The sequence below is a fragment of the Puntigrus tetrazona genome, chromosome 2, assembly GCF_018831695.1.
Source record: "Puntigrus tetrazona isolate hp1 chromosome 2, ASM1883169v1, whole genome shotgun sequence".
NCBI lineage: Eukaryota > Metazoa > Chordata > Actinopteri > Cypriniformes > Cyprinidae > Puntigrus > Puntigrus tetrazona.
The window spans coordinates 15,440,104-15,456,607 of NC_056700.1; the positions used below are offsets into that span (position 1 = coordinate 15,440,104).

At 40.2% G+C, this 16,504-nt stretch overlaps 1 protein-coding gene across 10 annotated transcripts in view; it reads left to right on the forward strand.

Moving 5' to 3' along the window:
* Nucleotides 1-16,504, forward strand: part of rnf220a (ring finger protein 220a) — a 111,997-nt gene that overhangs the window by 79,350 nt on the left and 16,143 nt on the right. For 4 of the 10 annotated variants that reach the window (XM_043218133.1, XM_043218174.1, XM_043218124.1 and 1 more), the window contains exons 3-9: nucleotides 3,772-3,901; nucleotides 8,460-8,508; nucleotides 10,864-10,959; nucleotides 13,017-13,059; nucleotides 14,033-14,137; nucleotides 15,175-15,296; nucleotides 15,974-16,100. In XM_043218133.1, the coding sequence (XP_043074068.1) occupies nucleotides 3,772-3,901; nucleotides 8,460-8,508; nucleotides 10,864-10,959; nucleotides 13,017-13,059; nucleotides 14,033-14,137; nucleotides 15,175-15,296; nucleotides 15,974-16,100 (672 nt within the window). Of the gene's footprint in view, nucleotides 1-3,771; nucleotides 3,902-8,459; nucleotides 8,509-10,863; nucleotides 10,960-12,641; nucleotides 12,870-13,016; nucleotides 13,060-14,032; nucleotides 14,138-15,174; nucleotides 15,297-15,973; nucleotides 16,101-16,504 lie in introns of those variants that run through there. The other 6 variants (XM_043218149.1, XM_043218182.1, XM_043218165.1 and 3 more) reach the window with 4 other exon arrangements.

Genomic DNA, 16,504 nt, shown 5'->3' on the forward strand with positions numbered 1-16,504 from the left:
TTATAATTTTTGAATATTTTACAAAATGTTTATATTTATCTATTTATTTATTTCTCTGTTGTATTTTTGTCTTTCTTTTTTTTACATATCTATATAAATGTAAATATTGATATATATTTAGGCTAAGGCATACAAGAAATATGCAAAAGTTGTAAGAAATATACAAAATGCAGCAAATAATGAAAACAATTATTGGAAATGTACAAAAGTATAACAAATAATGAGTTTGTGAGGGTGTGTCCAAGGTTGGAGGACTGTGTTTGTGTCCCTCCAACCCTCAGAGGGAAGACATGATTAATCACTGGCTGTCTCTATTAGTCAATCCTCTCTGGGGACGATGTGGACACCTACACCACACTGCATGCACACATAATGGAGCGGTCTATAGGAAAGACATTAGGCCTCCACACTAACACACACAGATGTATGCGAAGCTCTGACATGGCCTCAGGTTTTTGCAAACCCCTGTCCACTCACAAACACACACCCTTTCACTATATAGGCGTTCATCAGTCTGTGCTGACAGATAGATGATTTAGTGTGTGTTCTTTTGTCTGAATCCCCTCCGTTAATATCAGAGCTGCCAAATGACCTGCTCTCTGTTTGTGAGTGTGTGTGTGTTTTCAGGGAGACAAGTGACAGGGAGGTGGTTTAGGTCCCGACAAGCGCTTGACCAAACCATCATGACTCCATTACCGAGCCCATTGATTGTGTACGGATGAATTAAAGAGCCGGTTTCAAGAGGCACACACTCATTTTCTCTTCACACACGGACAGAGGGGCACACATACACACAATCACACGCTCTGTTAACAGATTCCATCATGCACACATAACAGAGTCAGAGTAACACTCTGTCAGTAAACCATCTGACATGTCAACAGACAAAAAAGGAAAGAAATGAATTAAATACATAACAAAACACAGTACATGCACTGATACGGCAACAATTTACATTAGCACTTATATTACTGTGTTTAAATAGCTTTTTAGATTTTACCTATTAACAATGTATAAACATATGAGTAAAAACTTAAATAATCTGAGTGAAAAGACTATGTCCTTCTTATATAAACATATATGTCAGGTTGTGTGATTTCATGTTGCAAATGGCCACATAAGAGAAAGAGTTGGATTGAAGATTTTTCTGCTTTAGAATGGGTCTGGACCTTTCTTTGTTTACTCTTGCAGATGGTGATTGCTTTGGCACGACTCAAATTATCTTGTCAGGGCAATAAAGCTGACCGCTGCTGAAGAGAGGATCATACAGAGGGAGAAAGGGAGATATGGGTGTACAGAATTAGAAAAAAATAATATATATATAAAAGAATATTCACAAAATAAACCTGAAAAAAGTACAATCGTTTTAAACGACCAAAAAACCCCCCAGAAAAACATTTTACAAAAGATGTAAGAAATTCTACTTTTTCACAAAATTAATACATTCAATTATTATTAAAAATAAATTATAGATATTTATATAATATTATATGTTATATATTATTATTTATATCATTAGTAGTGCATAAAATATACTATATAATAATTATAGTACTAAAATATAATACACATATAGAAAGAAAGAAAGAAAGAAAGAAAGAAAGAAAGAAAGAAAGAAAGAAAGAAAGAAAATAGACAGAAATAGGTGAGAGGAGATAAGACGGGAGAGCACGGAAAACAAATAAAGGGCCAGAAAATGAGAAATAGATGTGCAGGATGTTGCTGGACAGAGACTGGGAGGGAGGAGAGAGAGGGGCAAGCGAGAAAAGGGTGGTGAGAGAAACAGAGACACACAGAATTGTAATCGATTACCTATTTTTCAAAGTCACTTAAAGTGTCCAGAGTGTGGGGCCGTTAAGTAGTGGTGCTGGAGAATAGGGGATGGGAATGCGTAGGCACGCATGACTGGGGAGAGGAGAGGAGAGGAGAGAGGGGAGGTGGAGAGATGTATGGGGGTGGGAGGGGGAGTTTTGGGGATGCTAATACTGACCCTTGCTAGCTTCTTACTGATGAATCTGTGCTCTTGCAGGAAATAGTTCTGACAGGCCAATATGTGAGCGCCGGATATGTGCCCCCGGAGGGACTTTGCCGCATGTATGCGCGCACGTGTGTGTCAGCGTTTACATGTGTTTGCCCGCATGCTTGTCTGTGTGAGTGTGTGTGTGCATAGACTGGACCGTTAGCGATCATCACCCTCTCAAACGGTACACACTTCATGTCAAGACAAACACAACACTGCCCTCTGAAGTCAAGGACAGGCTCATACTGAGCCCAGGGCTTTATGTAGAGAGAAGAACCAGGATTATAGTCCCACTGTGTGTGTGTATGTGTGTGTTTGTACATCTGTTTGCAACCTGCCCTCAAGTTACCTCATCATCTCAAGAAAAGATGCTCACTAACCCCTACTGCAACAGATCAATAGCTGCCTCCCAGACATTACAACAGAACTACAAAACACCATACGTTTGTTACACACTTACACACTTTGATAATTGGACACTGCTGTTTCTCTGTGTGAAATGGAATGAGATTTTACATCTTTATGTCTGTTAAACCCATTAAATAACGTTATCAGAGAACTGAAAGTGTAAAATAGCAGGACGTGACCACTATCCTAAACCATTTATGTTATTTGAAGAAAGTGTATAAATCATAAATGATTTAGCATATGCTCATCTCAAAGAATTTCCAAAGGTGTGATTTCCTCACTTCCTGTTTGTGTATATATTTGCGCTTTGAGTTAGGTAAGCAGACTCACCATGTGACTTACAGCTGTAGTCTGTCGGTAACAGTGAGTTCATCCAGGATATCCTGTTTTAGGGAGGATCTATTGTCCCAGAGGGCTAAAAATAGTCGCTTTGATTGGCTAGTTCCAGATCTGAGAGATTGAGAGATATAAGAATGAAACAGGAAGTGTTTTTTTCACTCATTTACAGAATCGCACGTTAGATAATTCACATGCTAAAGATATGTTAGTTACTCACAGGCAGCCATGACACACTCACCCACCCACACGGATGGACTTTTGCAAAAATAAACACAGCCATGTGTTCAGTTGTGAACGCACGTACGCATACCTACTTGTTTATGATAAAATGGCTGTTTGTGTTTATGTGGATATCCTATTAAAAAATACCTTGTGGATTCCAAAATCATCAGTGAATACGTATTTGTTGAAGTTGCATTCACATTAACTGAGAATAATCGTACTTTATATTACAGCATCTGATGAAATTGTGTCTATTGGTAAGTTGATAAGTGTATATGAAGTGTGTGTGTGTGTGTGTGTGTGTGTGTGTGTGTGTGTGTGTGTGTGTGTGTGTGTGTGTGAGATACAGTTGAAGTGTCACAAGCTCAGTGGCGTAACTGTCTGTGCGGAGCTGTGGATCTAGTTTAATGAGGGAACAGGAGACAGGAGGCCGAGGATGACGGATTCTCCTTCGGCAGAAATCTGAGCTACTTAATCCACAGAGTCCAGAGAGAGAGGAAAAGACTTTGAGCGCTCATCTGACCCGTGCTCATCTCCAAATTTACTATATAAAAACTGGGCCAACACTTTTAAGTTGTTCTTACTTGGTCTCGCTAAAAAAATAATCTTCTTTTAAATTATGCTTTGGGGATTTTGTCTTTTTTTAACAGCTGTAGTTAACAATAACTACACTGGCTCTGACCAAAATGAATGTTGAATGTGTCCAAGCTTCCCAAACTCTTTCAGAATTCCAAACAAACCTATAAATCTTCTCTTGTTCTATCTTTCTGTTTTTCTCTCAGGTAAGAAGAAGGTGTCACTCTATGACAGTCAGGCTCCCATCTGCCCCATCTGTCAGGTTCTGCTGCGTCCAGGAGAACTTCAGGAGCACATGGAACAGGAGATGGAGAGGCTCACCCACATGCACATCAGGTAAACTCACACATCTATACCCGCCGTCTTCTGACAGCTCCATCAGTTCTTGTCACCGTTTCCCAAACAAATGAAGCACATTGGCTGCTCGCCCTCACATAAATGTTTAGTCTAAAAATCAGCAGTGAAGACACCTGCTACTGGTGTAATGCTTCAGTGATAACAAAGAGCAGCAGCAGAACAGGTGCTTTTCAACCCTATCATCCATCAGCCCACATGCGCTTAGGCCTTTCATGTGGCCAGGTTAAGCATGGTGGGATGATCACAGGGATCCAGCACATTCATCTACTGCCTGAGGCTTTCAAACAGGCCTGTTGGTACATCGACTTGACACAGTTAAATCGCTGTGTTCTCATACAGTGTCCCCCAAACCAGGCAGGAAGTTTCACCCTGTGAGCTTGAAGGTACATTAGCCATAAAAAGAAACAACGCCGTTTGAATCTATAGGTCACAGACATGTCAAAGAGCTCAAGCTGCGCATTATGCTGTATATCCCCCCTTTTTGTTTTAATAGATTATGCTGCTGGGCTTCAAACACATACACAGGGAGAAAGAGAGAGGGAGATATTAATTCTCAGCAGGTTGTCTTTCCAACACGAGTGTTATCCATCACACGGCAGTGAGGAGTTATCTTTTAATAATTAATAAAGGGCAATGGGCCGCCCTCCCTTGCGGGCAGCGGCTGTGGACACTGACATGGCTCTGGGCCTCTGTCGCCTCTGCCTGTTTGATAGTGGTGGTTATTTAAGGAAATTGCATCGTAGCTCCAGGTCTGCCAGGGTTGGATGCCTCTCTGCATTACAGGCCTGTGATTTAGCCTTTCCTTCGCTCCTTTTAACCCCTGCCTTTAGCCGAGAGAGTTATTTTCCCAGGCTATAGGCAGTTAAATCGCCTAATACTGATTTAGGACAAGAGATGGGCTGAAAGAGAAATAAGAATGATTGTAATTGAATATAGATATTTAGATGCCTTTAAGTGAGCAAAATGACATTTCATAATGTCAGCCATAACCAGACTCAGGTATTTTATTATTGTTAGGTGAACTATACTTATTGATGTCTATGTGGAGCATCATTTTACACCAAGCAGATTACACTGTGTGTGGGGCTACCCAGCTCGAAAATAAAATAAAAATAAGTGATCAAAACAATGAATAAAATCACTTTATTACTCACTTTATCGTATGGTTAGAACAGTATGGTTAGTAGTATTTCAAAAAGTCTCGATATGTTTCTTGTTAATCTACAATTCCTGAAGTATACTGAGCAGTCACTCCATTGCTTAGTGTGGAACTCTGCTCAGTGTGGAACTCTGGGTAACTGCTGCCGTCTTCCTTCCCTGTATACTTCCTCTCAGGCGGGGCTCCGCTCAACACACGCTAGCACACACAGATCATTGGAAGTGACATGGCGAATTTGTGGCAATTTGTAGTAAATCTCCCTTTAATGATAGCGTTTCATTCTGCACCAAATGAGACTTGAGTGCATGTAAAATGGGGAAAGCTATTTAAGATGTAGCATTAGGCAGATGTCTGAGTGGATGCGGGTGAGTGTGTGTGAGATTGGAACCCGCCGCCGCTCTCCCCTCTCTCTCCCTCCCCTGTGACCGCATCGCCGTGCCCCCTCCCCTGACTCGTCCTCCGCTCTTCATGTATGGAAATGGAAATCCATCATGCCCTTTACCCGTCTGCCTGCTCTGAGGGCCACAGCAATCTACATATTCCCCCACCCTTTCCCAGCCTCTCCACGTAATCAATTTGCCTCCAGCGGAGCGAGGGAGATCCGGGTGGCAAACGACACGAAAAGCAATCTTTATCTCCAGCTTACAACCCCCCAACTGTCGACTGGCATTTATTCAATTTTCACCAGCTCCCTCACTCGCTCTCTCCCTCTCGCTCCCTCTTCTCGGTCTAGCTGAATTTGGCTGCTATAGGAGAAAGAGAAAGCTCAGTTTGTCCGGAGTGTGGAGTTTGTGGGATTTTGAAGTCAGCCGCACACACAGTGAATCGTTTTAAATTGAGAATTTCAGAATGATGACAACAGTTTGAGTTCATGCTATATGACTCCACCACTAGGATATATTATATAGAAGGGAGATATTAATACGATGTTCCAGCCAGACAAGACACAATTTAATCTCATCATCTTTTTGTCTTTTCCTTAAAAAATGATCTTTCATCTATTTTTTTTTTTTTTTTTACCGTTACATTAGAGCAGGAAGGTTACATTGGGTTTTTTGTGGAAAATGTACAAGAAAGTGTAATTAACATTTTTTGTACCAGTATTTTTTGTGAAAATAACTAAAATGTATTAGTGTTATTTTTTTATTATATTTCAATAGTTCCTTTTCGATTTAGTGCAGTGATTATAAAAATTCCAATTATTTCATTCTTAAGATCACACTTTTCACATAATTTCCTCACACAGGTTGCTTATAAAAAAAAAAAAAAACATCCATTTTTTTTTTACCAAGGTTTACCAAGTACAAGGCTTACATGCTTCCATTAAAAAATGCCAATATTTTCACTGCAATAAGCCATCACGATTTATGTATTATAGTCTGCGCACTACTCCTAAATTAACTTGTTCTCTGTATTACATAATATCCCTCAGGTCCTATAGTTCAGCTCCTGTGTGGCATTTCTAAACTAGTAAAGAGTGTTTTTCTGTCATTGGCCTTGCCTGCTTGTCCCACCACTGGGAAAAGAGCATTTTGAGATACTAGGATGCCCAATGAGTGCACAGGGGGCATTTAGAACGCTACAGGGTATGAAGTGTATCATAGTGCTGTTTTTTTTTGACATGAGGAGATGTGTGAGGTCACAGAGATTCTCCGTGCCATGTTGGGCGGATTTATGATGCTGAGGAGTCCGTTTATTATCTCGCAAACAGCGCGCTGCCACCGATGGGGCAATTTATCCCCTCTCAAGGCCTGGTTCCTGATTTGTGTTGTCTCTTTCTTCTCCTCTGTCTCATCTTTTCTCTCTGTCCCCTTCTCTTTCTTTCCTCCCCTTGCTGTCAGATCAATCATGCCGACTACAGAAAAGGTGGGCTTGAGGCTTATTACCTAGAAGAGGGCGGGGCAAATCTCCAAACTCCGCCTCCACCTGTCATTCATTACATCTGAGCCTCTTTAGCCGGTCCAAATATACTGTACTGTAACTTCATCAGTCATATCAGGATCCGTGTACTCTTTTCGCTCTGTTTCATTAGTCCAGTGGCAAGTGTGTCTGTTGGATCGGTTAGGGTTAGGCTAATTCAGTTTCAGTTCAACCATCTCTTTTGGTGTGAATGCATGATTTAAAATGAACATGACAAGGGTATCGTTACCTCGTCATTGTTTCTCAGGTTATCATCACGCTGCTTCATAAACACGCAGCAGTGACCCATCTATGGGGCTCTAAACAAAAAATTCAGCTAGAGCAACAGACAAGGAAACATGCAGACAGTGAAAAAAAAAAGCAAGAGACATAAAAAAGAGAGATGGCAGGAAAGATATTAATGTTTCAGAGAGGAATCTGATTTGATATGTCTTTCCCTATTGTCGGCGGATGCTTTAGCCGCCCCGTTTAATAATTCCTGCCTTCCAATCAGTCATCCTCAATCCACAATGTCCATGAGGCAAAGATTCAATGTACAATCCTCCCGCCAGACTCAAGAAGGAGTCACCCCCACCCTTTTTTCTCTCTCTCTCTGCCATTCTCCGCCTCTTTAATACAATGTTTACAAGCCAGTGCATTGTCCTCAACATATTTCAAAGTCCTAAGTGCCCAAGGCGTTTCACTGACAAATCAAATAACCGCAAAATCATTTATTTCCTTCTGCCTTAGTCTAACTGAGGAGGGTCGCGGTGGGGGGGAACAGGTCTGGATGGAAGCATCCATGAGAATGATTACTTCAATAAAAAAATTATAACCCAAATCTGCTTAGCAGTCGTACTTTTGGACAGTAATTGTTTCAAATACAGCATGACCCAGGGCTGCCTGGATTGAGTGGCGTAGAGGATGGGTTTGAAACTGCTCTCGATTTTTCCCCCCCATTTTCCATCTCCAGATGATTAAAAGTGTGATTTGTGTGGCTTTGTTCTCTTTTGTCTCGGCTGTCCTCTCGAAGGCCCGTTCGGGTCCTAAGTGAGGCCAACAAGGGAGCGCTCAATGTGACTGAGCTAAAGTGAGTGTTGATGGAGGAGACGTGTGTAGTCCAGCTCCTTAGGGGACAGAAGTTGCATCTCTCGAAATGGCAGATTGCAGTTTCTGATCAGTCAAAAGGTGATGGGTTTATAGCCAGTGCTCTGACACATGATCAAAATAGATCAGCCGTCATGGCAACAAGTAGCTCTTGCACATCAAATTCCATCGAAATTAACATCAGCGCAGGTCAGCTATGAACCAACTAGACATCGAATCAGTGGTCTCGATATTCAGAAGAGTGGTTGATATGTTTTTGATGACAGATTCCAAAGTTTGTGTTCTTTAATCTTGATGACATGTATTGGTTATAGCCATCTGAAGAATTATTTTAGTTATATCCATCTCTCACAGCGTCTTTTTTCTCTACAGCAAGAACCCATCACACAAGGACATCAACGCAGCTCCAGGCACACCGAAGGTAAGATGGCCACCACCACGGAGCCATTTTAAATGATTATGTTCACTGATAGGCTCAGCAATTAGTTCTCTGTTTCATAGACAAAGATGTAAAAAAGAGTCCAGTGTAAGAGAGAGTGGCTTTATTTCCTGCAGTAATTTACTTAGAGCTTTCAATGTTTCCTGAATGCCCATTCAAAAGACCTGAACATGGAAAATGATACCAGTGTTTTTCAGTGTCATTGTCTTAAAAGGAGGAAGAAGCCAAGTGTATTTCCCCAATTAAATTTGCATCCACATCAATTGAATTATGTAGAGCAGTCACCATAAGATTCACTAGAGAGTTTTGATGTGCTATAAACATTTGTATTTAATTCCAAGCATGGATGTTAAGGGGATAGATCAGCCAAATTAATTCTGTCAGTTTTCTTATCCTTATTATGAATAACTTCATTGACTGGACAAAAACAGTTGAAACATTCTTTAAAATATACATAAAAGAAAAAAGTTTTACCGGTGGGGGTGAGTAAATGATGACGGAATTGTCATTTTTGGATGAACTCATGCCTTCAAGCCATGATTTTGAAGGAAGAACGAATTACAGGCTGATGTGACATTGTCAATGGAGAGTATTGCAACACATCAAGCATTTATCTTTCAGTTTATGGATTTTATGATGCCATGAACCTTTGCAAATGCCAGAAATACCAACCTCACATTCACTTAACACATTCTACAGTCTGCCTGACATATATATTTGTACTTTATCTCAGAAAAAATGCATATTTCTTGGTGAAGAAATGAACAGGAATGGTGATAATAATAAACCACCCTTATATGATGATGCCTCATCCAGAGGGCAAACCCTTTGGCTCTGACATGCAGTTGGAGAGAAACTAAGAGTATGGAAAGAGCATGAGAGCCAGAAGACACAGGAACGGGTGAGAGAACAGGCCGTGTGAGGCGTGACTGAGCATTCTATAGCGCACACTTAGTATTCCGTAGGAGTGTGTGGAAAATGAAGAGGCTAGCTGGGATGGTGGAGGGGGTCCATGATTCTCCTTTAAAAGACGGCGAGCAGCAGATCAGGGCCAGCTCGCTAGTTCTAAAGGGGATTAACCCCGGGCCGAGTTGGCCCGTCTTCACCCCTCTCTCAAGCCGCCATTGCCATAGCGACTCCATGCCAGTCTTTGCGGCTCTTAATCCAACAGGGCGAAGGCCAAAAGTGGTAGGCGGCACAGTTACCATGCTAACATCTGCAGCACTGCTACTACTTGTGCTACACGTCAACTTGTGCAATGCATTTCAGCTATTTCAAAGGAATTTGTTTTTTCTTAAAGGAATTTAAGCATTTGCTAAATGATCAAACGTAAATGGAAAAGTGTGTTGCATAATCATTGTAATCATAGTATTATGTGATATTTATTAAACATACATTGTTTAGCAACGATGATGAATTTGACATTATCGATCATAAATGAACATTTGTTTGAAGAAATAATTATTTTTATTCAGCAAGGATGCATTCAATTGTTTAAAAAAGTGGCACTTTTAAAACTTTCTATTCATCATATAAACTAGAAGGTCTATTATTCCACCCCCCAAAAAAATATTAAGCAGTACAGCTGATTTAAACATTGCTCTCACTAGATAGAGTAGACCCGTGTAAACACTTAGCGCTCATACTCGCTCTCTGGCACACAGCGTATTCCCTGAGCTCCAAAGGTTTCGAGATCACAAATAAATTGTTTCCTGACCTTGCGATTCAAAAGCATAAGGAGCCATGCATAATGTCTAATTTACTGTCCCCATAGAGAGAGGCTGCCATTTTTCACATATTAATATTAGATTACAGTTGTCAGCCGCTAAAGCAGCAACCCCTCCTCTCACTCTGATTAATCAGAGCAGATTGTAAATACAAATATTTTATAGCCGCCTCATAAAAGCAGGACGGGGATCAAGACTCTCTGGAAAGTAAGCAGTATTTCCCCTTCCCCCTTTCTTCAGTCATTTGAGAAATTAAGTCAATTAGGTTTTCAGAAGGACGGTCCTGTTACGTCTCCCAGCGTTTATAGGCGATCAAAGTGTCCTGTCATGCCGTCTGGTGTCCTGCTTTCTCTCTGTCGAAGCCTCCATTACTCTAAACACTGATGTCCTGTCAACACACATAGTTTGAAGCTGAAATGGCAGTTAATGGTTATCTGTCAACAATTGTTCACATCAGTCATATTGTTTCAGCACACCAGGTTTGGAGTTCTTTTTTTTTTTGTTAAACTGGCTACACCATCAGTTCTGTGGATGACATGTTTGTCTAGTGGATAGCGGCTCACCTCTTTCTCTCTTTTTTTTGTTTCTCTCTCTCTCTCTCTCTCGCTAGTCTCTCCTGTTGTCAGTGCACATCAAACGTGAGGGCGAGTCTCCAGTTGTGTCCCCGCTCTCCTCTGATGAAGCTCACCATTCTGACAGATACCAGGTGAGACGGGAAACCTCAGACAGAGGGAGTCTGTCACAGGTGCAGAGTGACAGACTGTGCAGTTCTGACACTCTGAGCACAACTCCACACACGAAACTCTCCACTGTGATGCAGCTCTTCATTTCACTGGGTTTAAGCTTGTTGAGGGTGTCTCAATATGTGGGAAATCCGGGCACAAAATGTCAAAGTTGGTGCTTTACCTGGGAAGTAATCAAACTGGATTTCTGTCAACAGAGTGTGATGACTTATAAACAACCATTACAAAAAATTACTATATTAACTACAAGAATAATTACTGTAGGTATTAAATATTAGTCACTTCCTACTTATTATCACACACACACACACACAAAAATGCAGCTAAAATGGTAAAAATATCCTATATTAATTAACTTTGGTTTTACTGTTCAATTAGGCAATAACTGAATTAAATATACTCATTTTGACACAAAGAGAAACATAAATTCAACTAAATATCTCCTTGAAGATTTTACCGAAAATGTTTTACAATAATGGAATGGAATGATGTGCATTCAGCTTTTCTCCTCCACAATATCCTCTCATCTTATCCCAGACTGGATCTGACTGCCGGACGTATTAATACAGACTGTAATCTGTTCTGCTAATCTCCAGCCCCAGGTTTACTCAGGCTGTAATGTGTGTTCTGCTCTGATATGTAATCATCCATAGTTTAACCCTGGGCTAATCTACGCTGCCCTCGAGCCCTGGATATCATCTCTGTGCTCCAGTGTCCTTGACATGTTTGTTTTCTTCCTCCTTCCCCCTGGAGCTGTGGGTCTGTGGGACATTTCGTCCAGCATCTCTATCTGTCCCTCAATTCTAGAAGTGGGAGAATTTCTCAATTAAAACATTATCCGGACAGATCTTTGAACATTAGTCATAGGAAGTCTCTCCAGCACTACCCTGAAGAGTCTTTCGAATTTGCCTCTAAGATCACAAAACTAAAAGTAATTAAGTATACTGACTGATATACTGTGTGTGTCAAGAGGCCTTAAATACATATGTATTGTAGAACTTCTCATTAATAAAGCAAAATCTCAAATGTTTTTTTCGCAAAAAATCCAAATGATTTTCTTTTGTAATGCAGTCTGTCTGGTATGCACACATTGATTTTTAACAGCAGTGGCACAATGAGCTTACAGTTTGTGCTTGTGTGTGTGTATATATATATATATATATATATATATATATATATATATATATATATATATATATATATATATATATATATATATATATATATCAATGTGACAGTCAAAAGTAGCCTACATAAATGCTGTTTTTTTTTTTATTAAAATAACATATTATTTGTAGAATATTTGTGGGGTAACATGTTTGTTGGGCCAAAAAATTCTGTTACTGAATATCAGAAAAGAAAAAGACATCTGAAAGAATAGTCTATAAGACACAGGTACAGAAATCTTTATATCTTACAAGAAATTTACAGCGCTCATAAGAAAAAAATAGTTTTTAAATAATTAATCTCACGTGGACATCTTTTATTTAAATACTTTTCTTTTTTATTACGAGCAAGTATTTGCTCCAGAAAAATTAAAAAAAAATCTTGAACGAAGCACAGATGATGTGTCATTTACATACTGCTGCGCCCCAGTGGCGGAAGACGGAACTGCCATTTTTGCTACTTTTGACTGTGACGTGCCTGTCACGTGACCGGTAGAAACATGGCGGCGATGGCGCGCTGAAACGAACTGCTGTAGTAAGCCTAACATTTTCAATCCTTATTCATCCTTCGTAAATTGATTATTAAGTCTCGTATCGGCGTTTTGGAGGAGAGTTATCCGGGCTTCATGCTTTAGTAAACCAAATGAGTTTGGAGAGTTGTGGCGTGTGCAATGGAAGAGGAGTTGCAGAGCATTGGCAAGAGAGAAGTAGGTTTTGTTTACATTCAGACAGGGATCCGCTGCAGAATCCAGCGCAATCTAGTGACACTCGCATCATTAAAGTCCTCATAAGTAAATGAGAAATAAACCCGAATGACTGACAGATTCTTCTTTGTTCTTTTCTTCCATTTGCAGACATTTTTACGAGTGCGAGCTAACAGGCAAACACGATTGAATGGTATGTATATTTTCTCCCTGCAACAAGAAAAGTGATGTATTATGATTATTTATCTGTTGATATATGCCTCATAAAAACGTAATTGGCGTCCACTGAGCTGCGTAATACTTTATATCATCAGTACAACTTGCAGTTAATATGGAGAGCATTACCTAGCAGCTTTCACTGTAATATTTATAATATGAATTATTATTACTGGGTAATAATATTATTTTGGCATCAATAAAAATGTCAACAATGTTAAAATAGCCATTTTTAAATACATTTTATTTTAAGAGTACATCAACCTCTAGGGTCTGATTACTGTAATGTTTTGAAGAAATAATGGACTTAATAGGTCTAGACTTGTCAATTAAAACTAATGGTATGATCATTCAGTAGGTATTTTTACATGTACAACAAAATGCTCATACTTGTCAAAATTAGCTTATTTACACCTGCCAAAAATTTCAGGTGTCAAATAGAGCAAAATTGGATTGTGGTTGTGTTGGATTGTTTGTAGTGATAAAATAAAAGGGCGAGCATTACTTGAAACACTTTACATGCTCAGCAGACTTGCTTTGCTGTTATTAACCGACTCTGAGCCGTGTTATTTTGTGTGGTTATCTGAATAGTCATTAGTCGTTGTGTGTGATGGAGCTGTGGGGAGGGCTGGTGTGAGCTGGGAGCTCACCGACCTGAGGCCAGTTGTTATTTTGGGTGTTGGTAATCGTCTGGCACGAGTAAGGAGCTCCTCACCTCTCAGGGTGCATCAGCCAAATGCTCATCAGCAGCGGTGTCTGTCATGTGGCCTTGCCAGAAGCTTGACACCCGTATCAACCTCAGCATCCTTGCCACATATTGATATTAAATAATGTGGCTGTTTATTATAGTTAGTGTAGTTTGTGGCCAACTGTTTTTGAACTTCCCTTGACTGTAGCGCCTGCCCAAGCAGAGAATCTCCTTAACCCTTGGTTTTTTCATGTGTCAACAGTCGATGACCTCTGCTGGTGCAGGCGCTACGCCAAGGAAAGTTTCAAAAGTCCCCCAATCCCAGTGCCCAGAGGAGTGCCCCTAGCCCCTTGCTGCCTGCGGCATGGTAAGACCCCCCCTCCCCCCTTTATCACAGCCGCAGGCACTGTAAGGGCAAATGGGGCTGTCTTTGTTTAAGCCCAAGCCCGTATTAAAGTATATCACCTCTCATCTGAGACGCTGTGATTTCAGAGTGAGGAAAAACTCCTGCCGTGCCTAATTAATCTGCCTTTCTTCATGCTATTTAATGATGCCCGTCTCCCCCACATTACTGTCAACGTGGCCGGTGCTTCTCTCTCTTCTCCCTCTCCTGGAGGTAATGGCAGAAGCTCCCGCCTCTCCTCCTCCAGTCCCCCTCGGCCCCATTCGCAATCACAGCCACCTAAAAATTAATGTCCCCACACGCCATTTGCAGTTAAGAAAAAGCGACAGAGACTTACGGCGCAATAGGCGCTGTTCTGCTGTGTTAAATTTCTAATTATATGCTTGGGGAGGGGGGGAAAGCGAGACACCCAGAGAGATCTGAGCTCTGGCTGTTTTGTGCCTGTCCCCGATGTAACCAGGAGGAATTGGTGTTTGGGTGCAGAGGTCTAATGGACAGAGTTCACCTCTCAGCCCTATCCCTTCACTGTCGTGTTTTGCAACTCATCTTTCTTGCCTCAATAAAATCCATGGCTGGCGATGCCTACTAGCCTCAAGCTAAATCTGTAAAGGATCCTGGGGTTTTTATGTGTGCTTACTCCAGCTCACTCTTTTTTGTGTGTGTGTGTGTGTGTGTGTGTGTGTGTGTGTGTGTGTGTGTGTGTGTGTGTGTGTGTGTGTGTGTGTCTACTGTGATGTACTTGGTTGTGCATTTTAGCTGATAATGTATTCGTTTTAATGTAGATAAATAAATGTTAATAGTTAAAATTAATTAACTGTATATAAATTGCATTTAATTAAAGTTAATTTAATTATATATTTAATACATTTTCATTATTAAATATATTATCGTTTTAACAACCGAAAAAAATATCAGATTGTGGGTGTATTTCTTTTAAATCATTACCTGATATTAGATTGATTTATCATGTTATCTCTCTTTTCTTTTTTTTTGTGCTGCAGCCCGGATTGGGAAGATGAAGCGCCGGAAGCCTGAGGATGGACAGGTATGTCCACTGTGCAGCGCCCCGCTGACAGGGACAGAGGAGGAAATGAGTAGGCATGTGGAACAATGTCTGTTCAAGGTAGCTTGATAAACCCAGAGATCTGGGACTCCAACCTCCTCTAGAAGCTTTGGCTTTTCTGCCCTCACCTTTCCCTGGACATCAGTCATCTGATTAAAAAAAAAAACACATGCATATAAATATTTCTGGGAATTAGTTGCTTCTGTCTACACCTATGTTGTATTCAAACATGAGTGTCCAGGGAATAGTTGAAGGATTAGTTCTTACCTGAAGTTTTCTTCTTCTTCCTCCTCCTCTTCCACTTAGATTTTGTTGGCAGTTTTGGCGTCCTGAACTTACTTTAGATATTGTACTATGTTGTCATTAAAGTAATACTGAGTTTCTAAAGAGGCTCAATGGAAATTGTTGTTCCCACAGTCTGACTGGCTTCCCTCTTTAGCCATTTTAGTGGTTCAGGATGCAGCACTTGCCCTTTATATGATGTAGCAGGTTCCTCTTAACCCATCTAATCCAGTAGTTCTTATGATACTAATGCACTCTTGGTGGTTGGATTCGGGTGTTCTGTTGCATGTGGTTTGATAGCTCCTAAAATTAGACATCATTAGAACTTAGTGGATTTGAAAGCGCTGCTTTGATTTCCTCTGATGTAGTCACACTTTGTGGTTTTGTCTTTTTATATTGAATGAACCTATTGAAGTGTGTTGGTACATGTTTGATAAGTGTTTCTCTTCTCTCAGAGGGAAGGTGCAACAGAAGAGGATTCCGCAGATGTCGAAGGAGAGAACGGAACGCGGTTTGAGGAGTATGAGTGGTGCGGACAGAAGAGGGTCCGAGCTACTACATTACTGGAAGGTGGTTTTAGAGGTAAGCATTTTATGGCATTTATGTTTTTAAATGAACTTGTAATAGTCACCAAGGCAAAACAAAAATACAGTAAAAACAATACTGTGAAATATTATTTAAATATTACTTGAGTTTAAAATAGCTGTTTTTTTAATATTTATATATCATTTATTGGCAAAACCAAATTTCTCTAGTCTTCAGTGTCTCGTGATCTTTCAGAAATTATTCTAATGTACTGATTTTCTGCACAATAAATATTGTTTAGAGTTTAATGAAGGTTTTTTTTTGTTTGTTTTCTTTATTTTTAAGTTTATATTCCAAGCTTGTCAAAATACTTTTCAGAGTTCACCACAACCTTTAAAGCTGTTTAATAAGGCTACATACATTTCTTTCTCGATGTAACCCAAGATCAGTGTGTTCAAGTG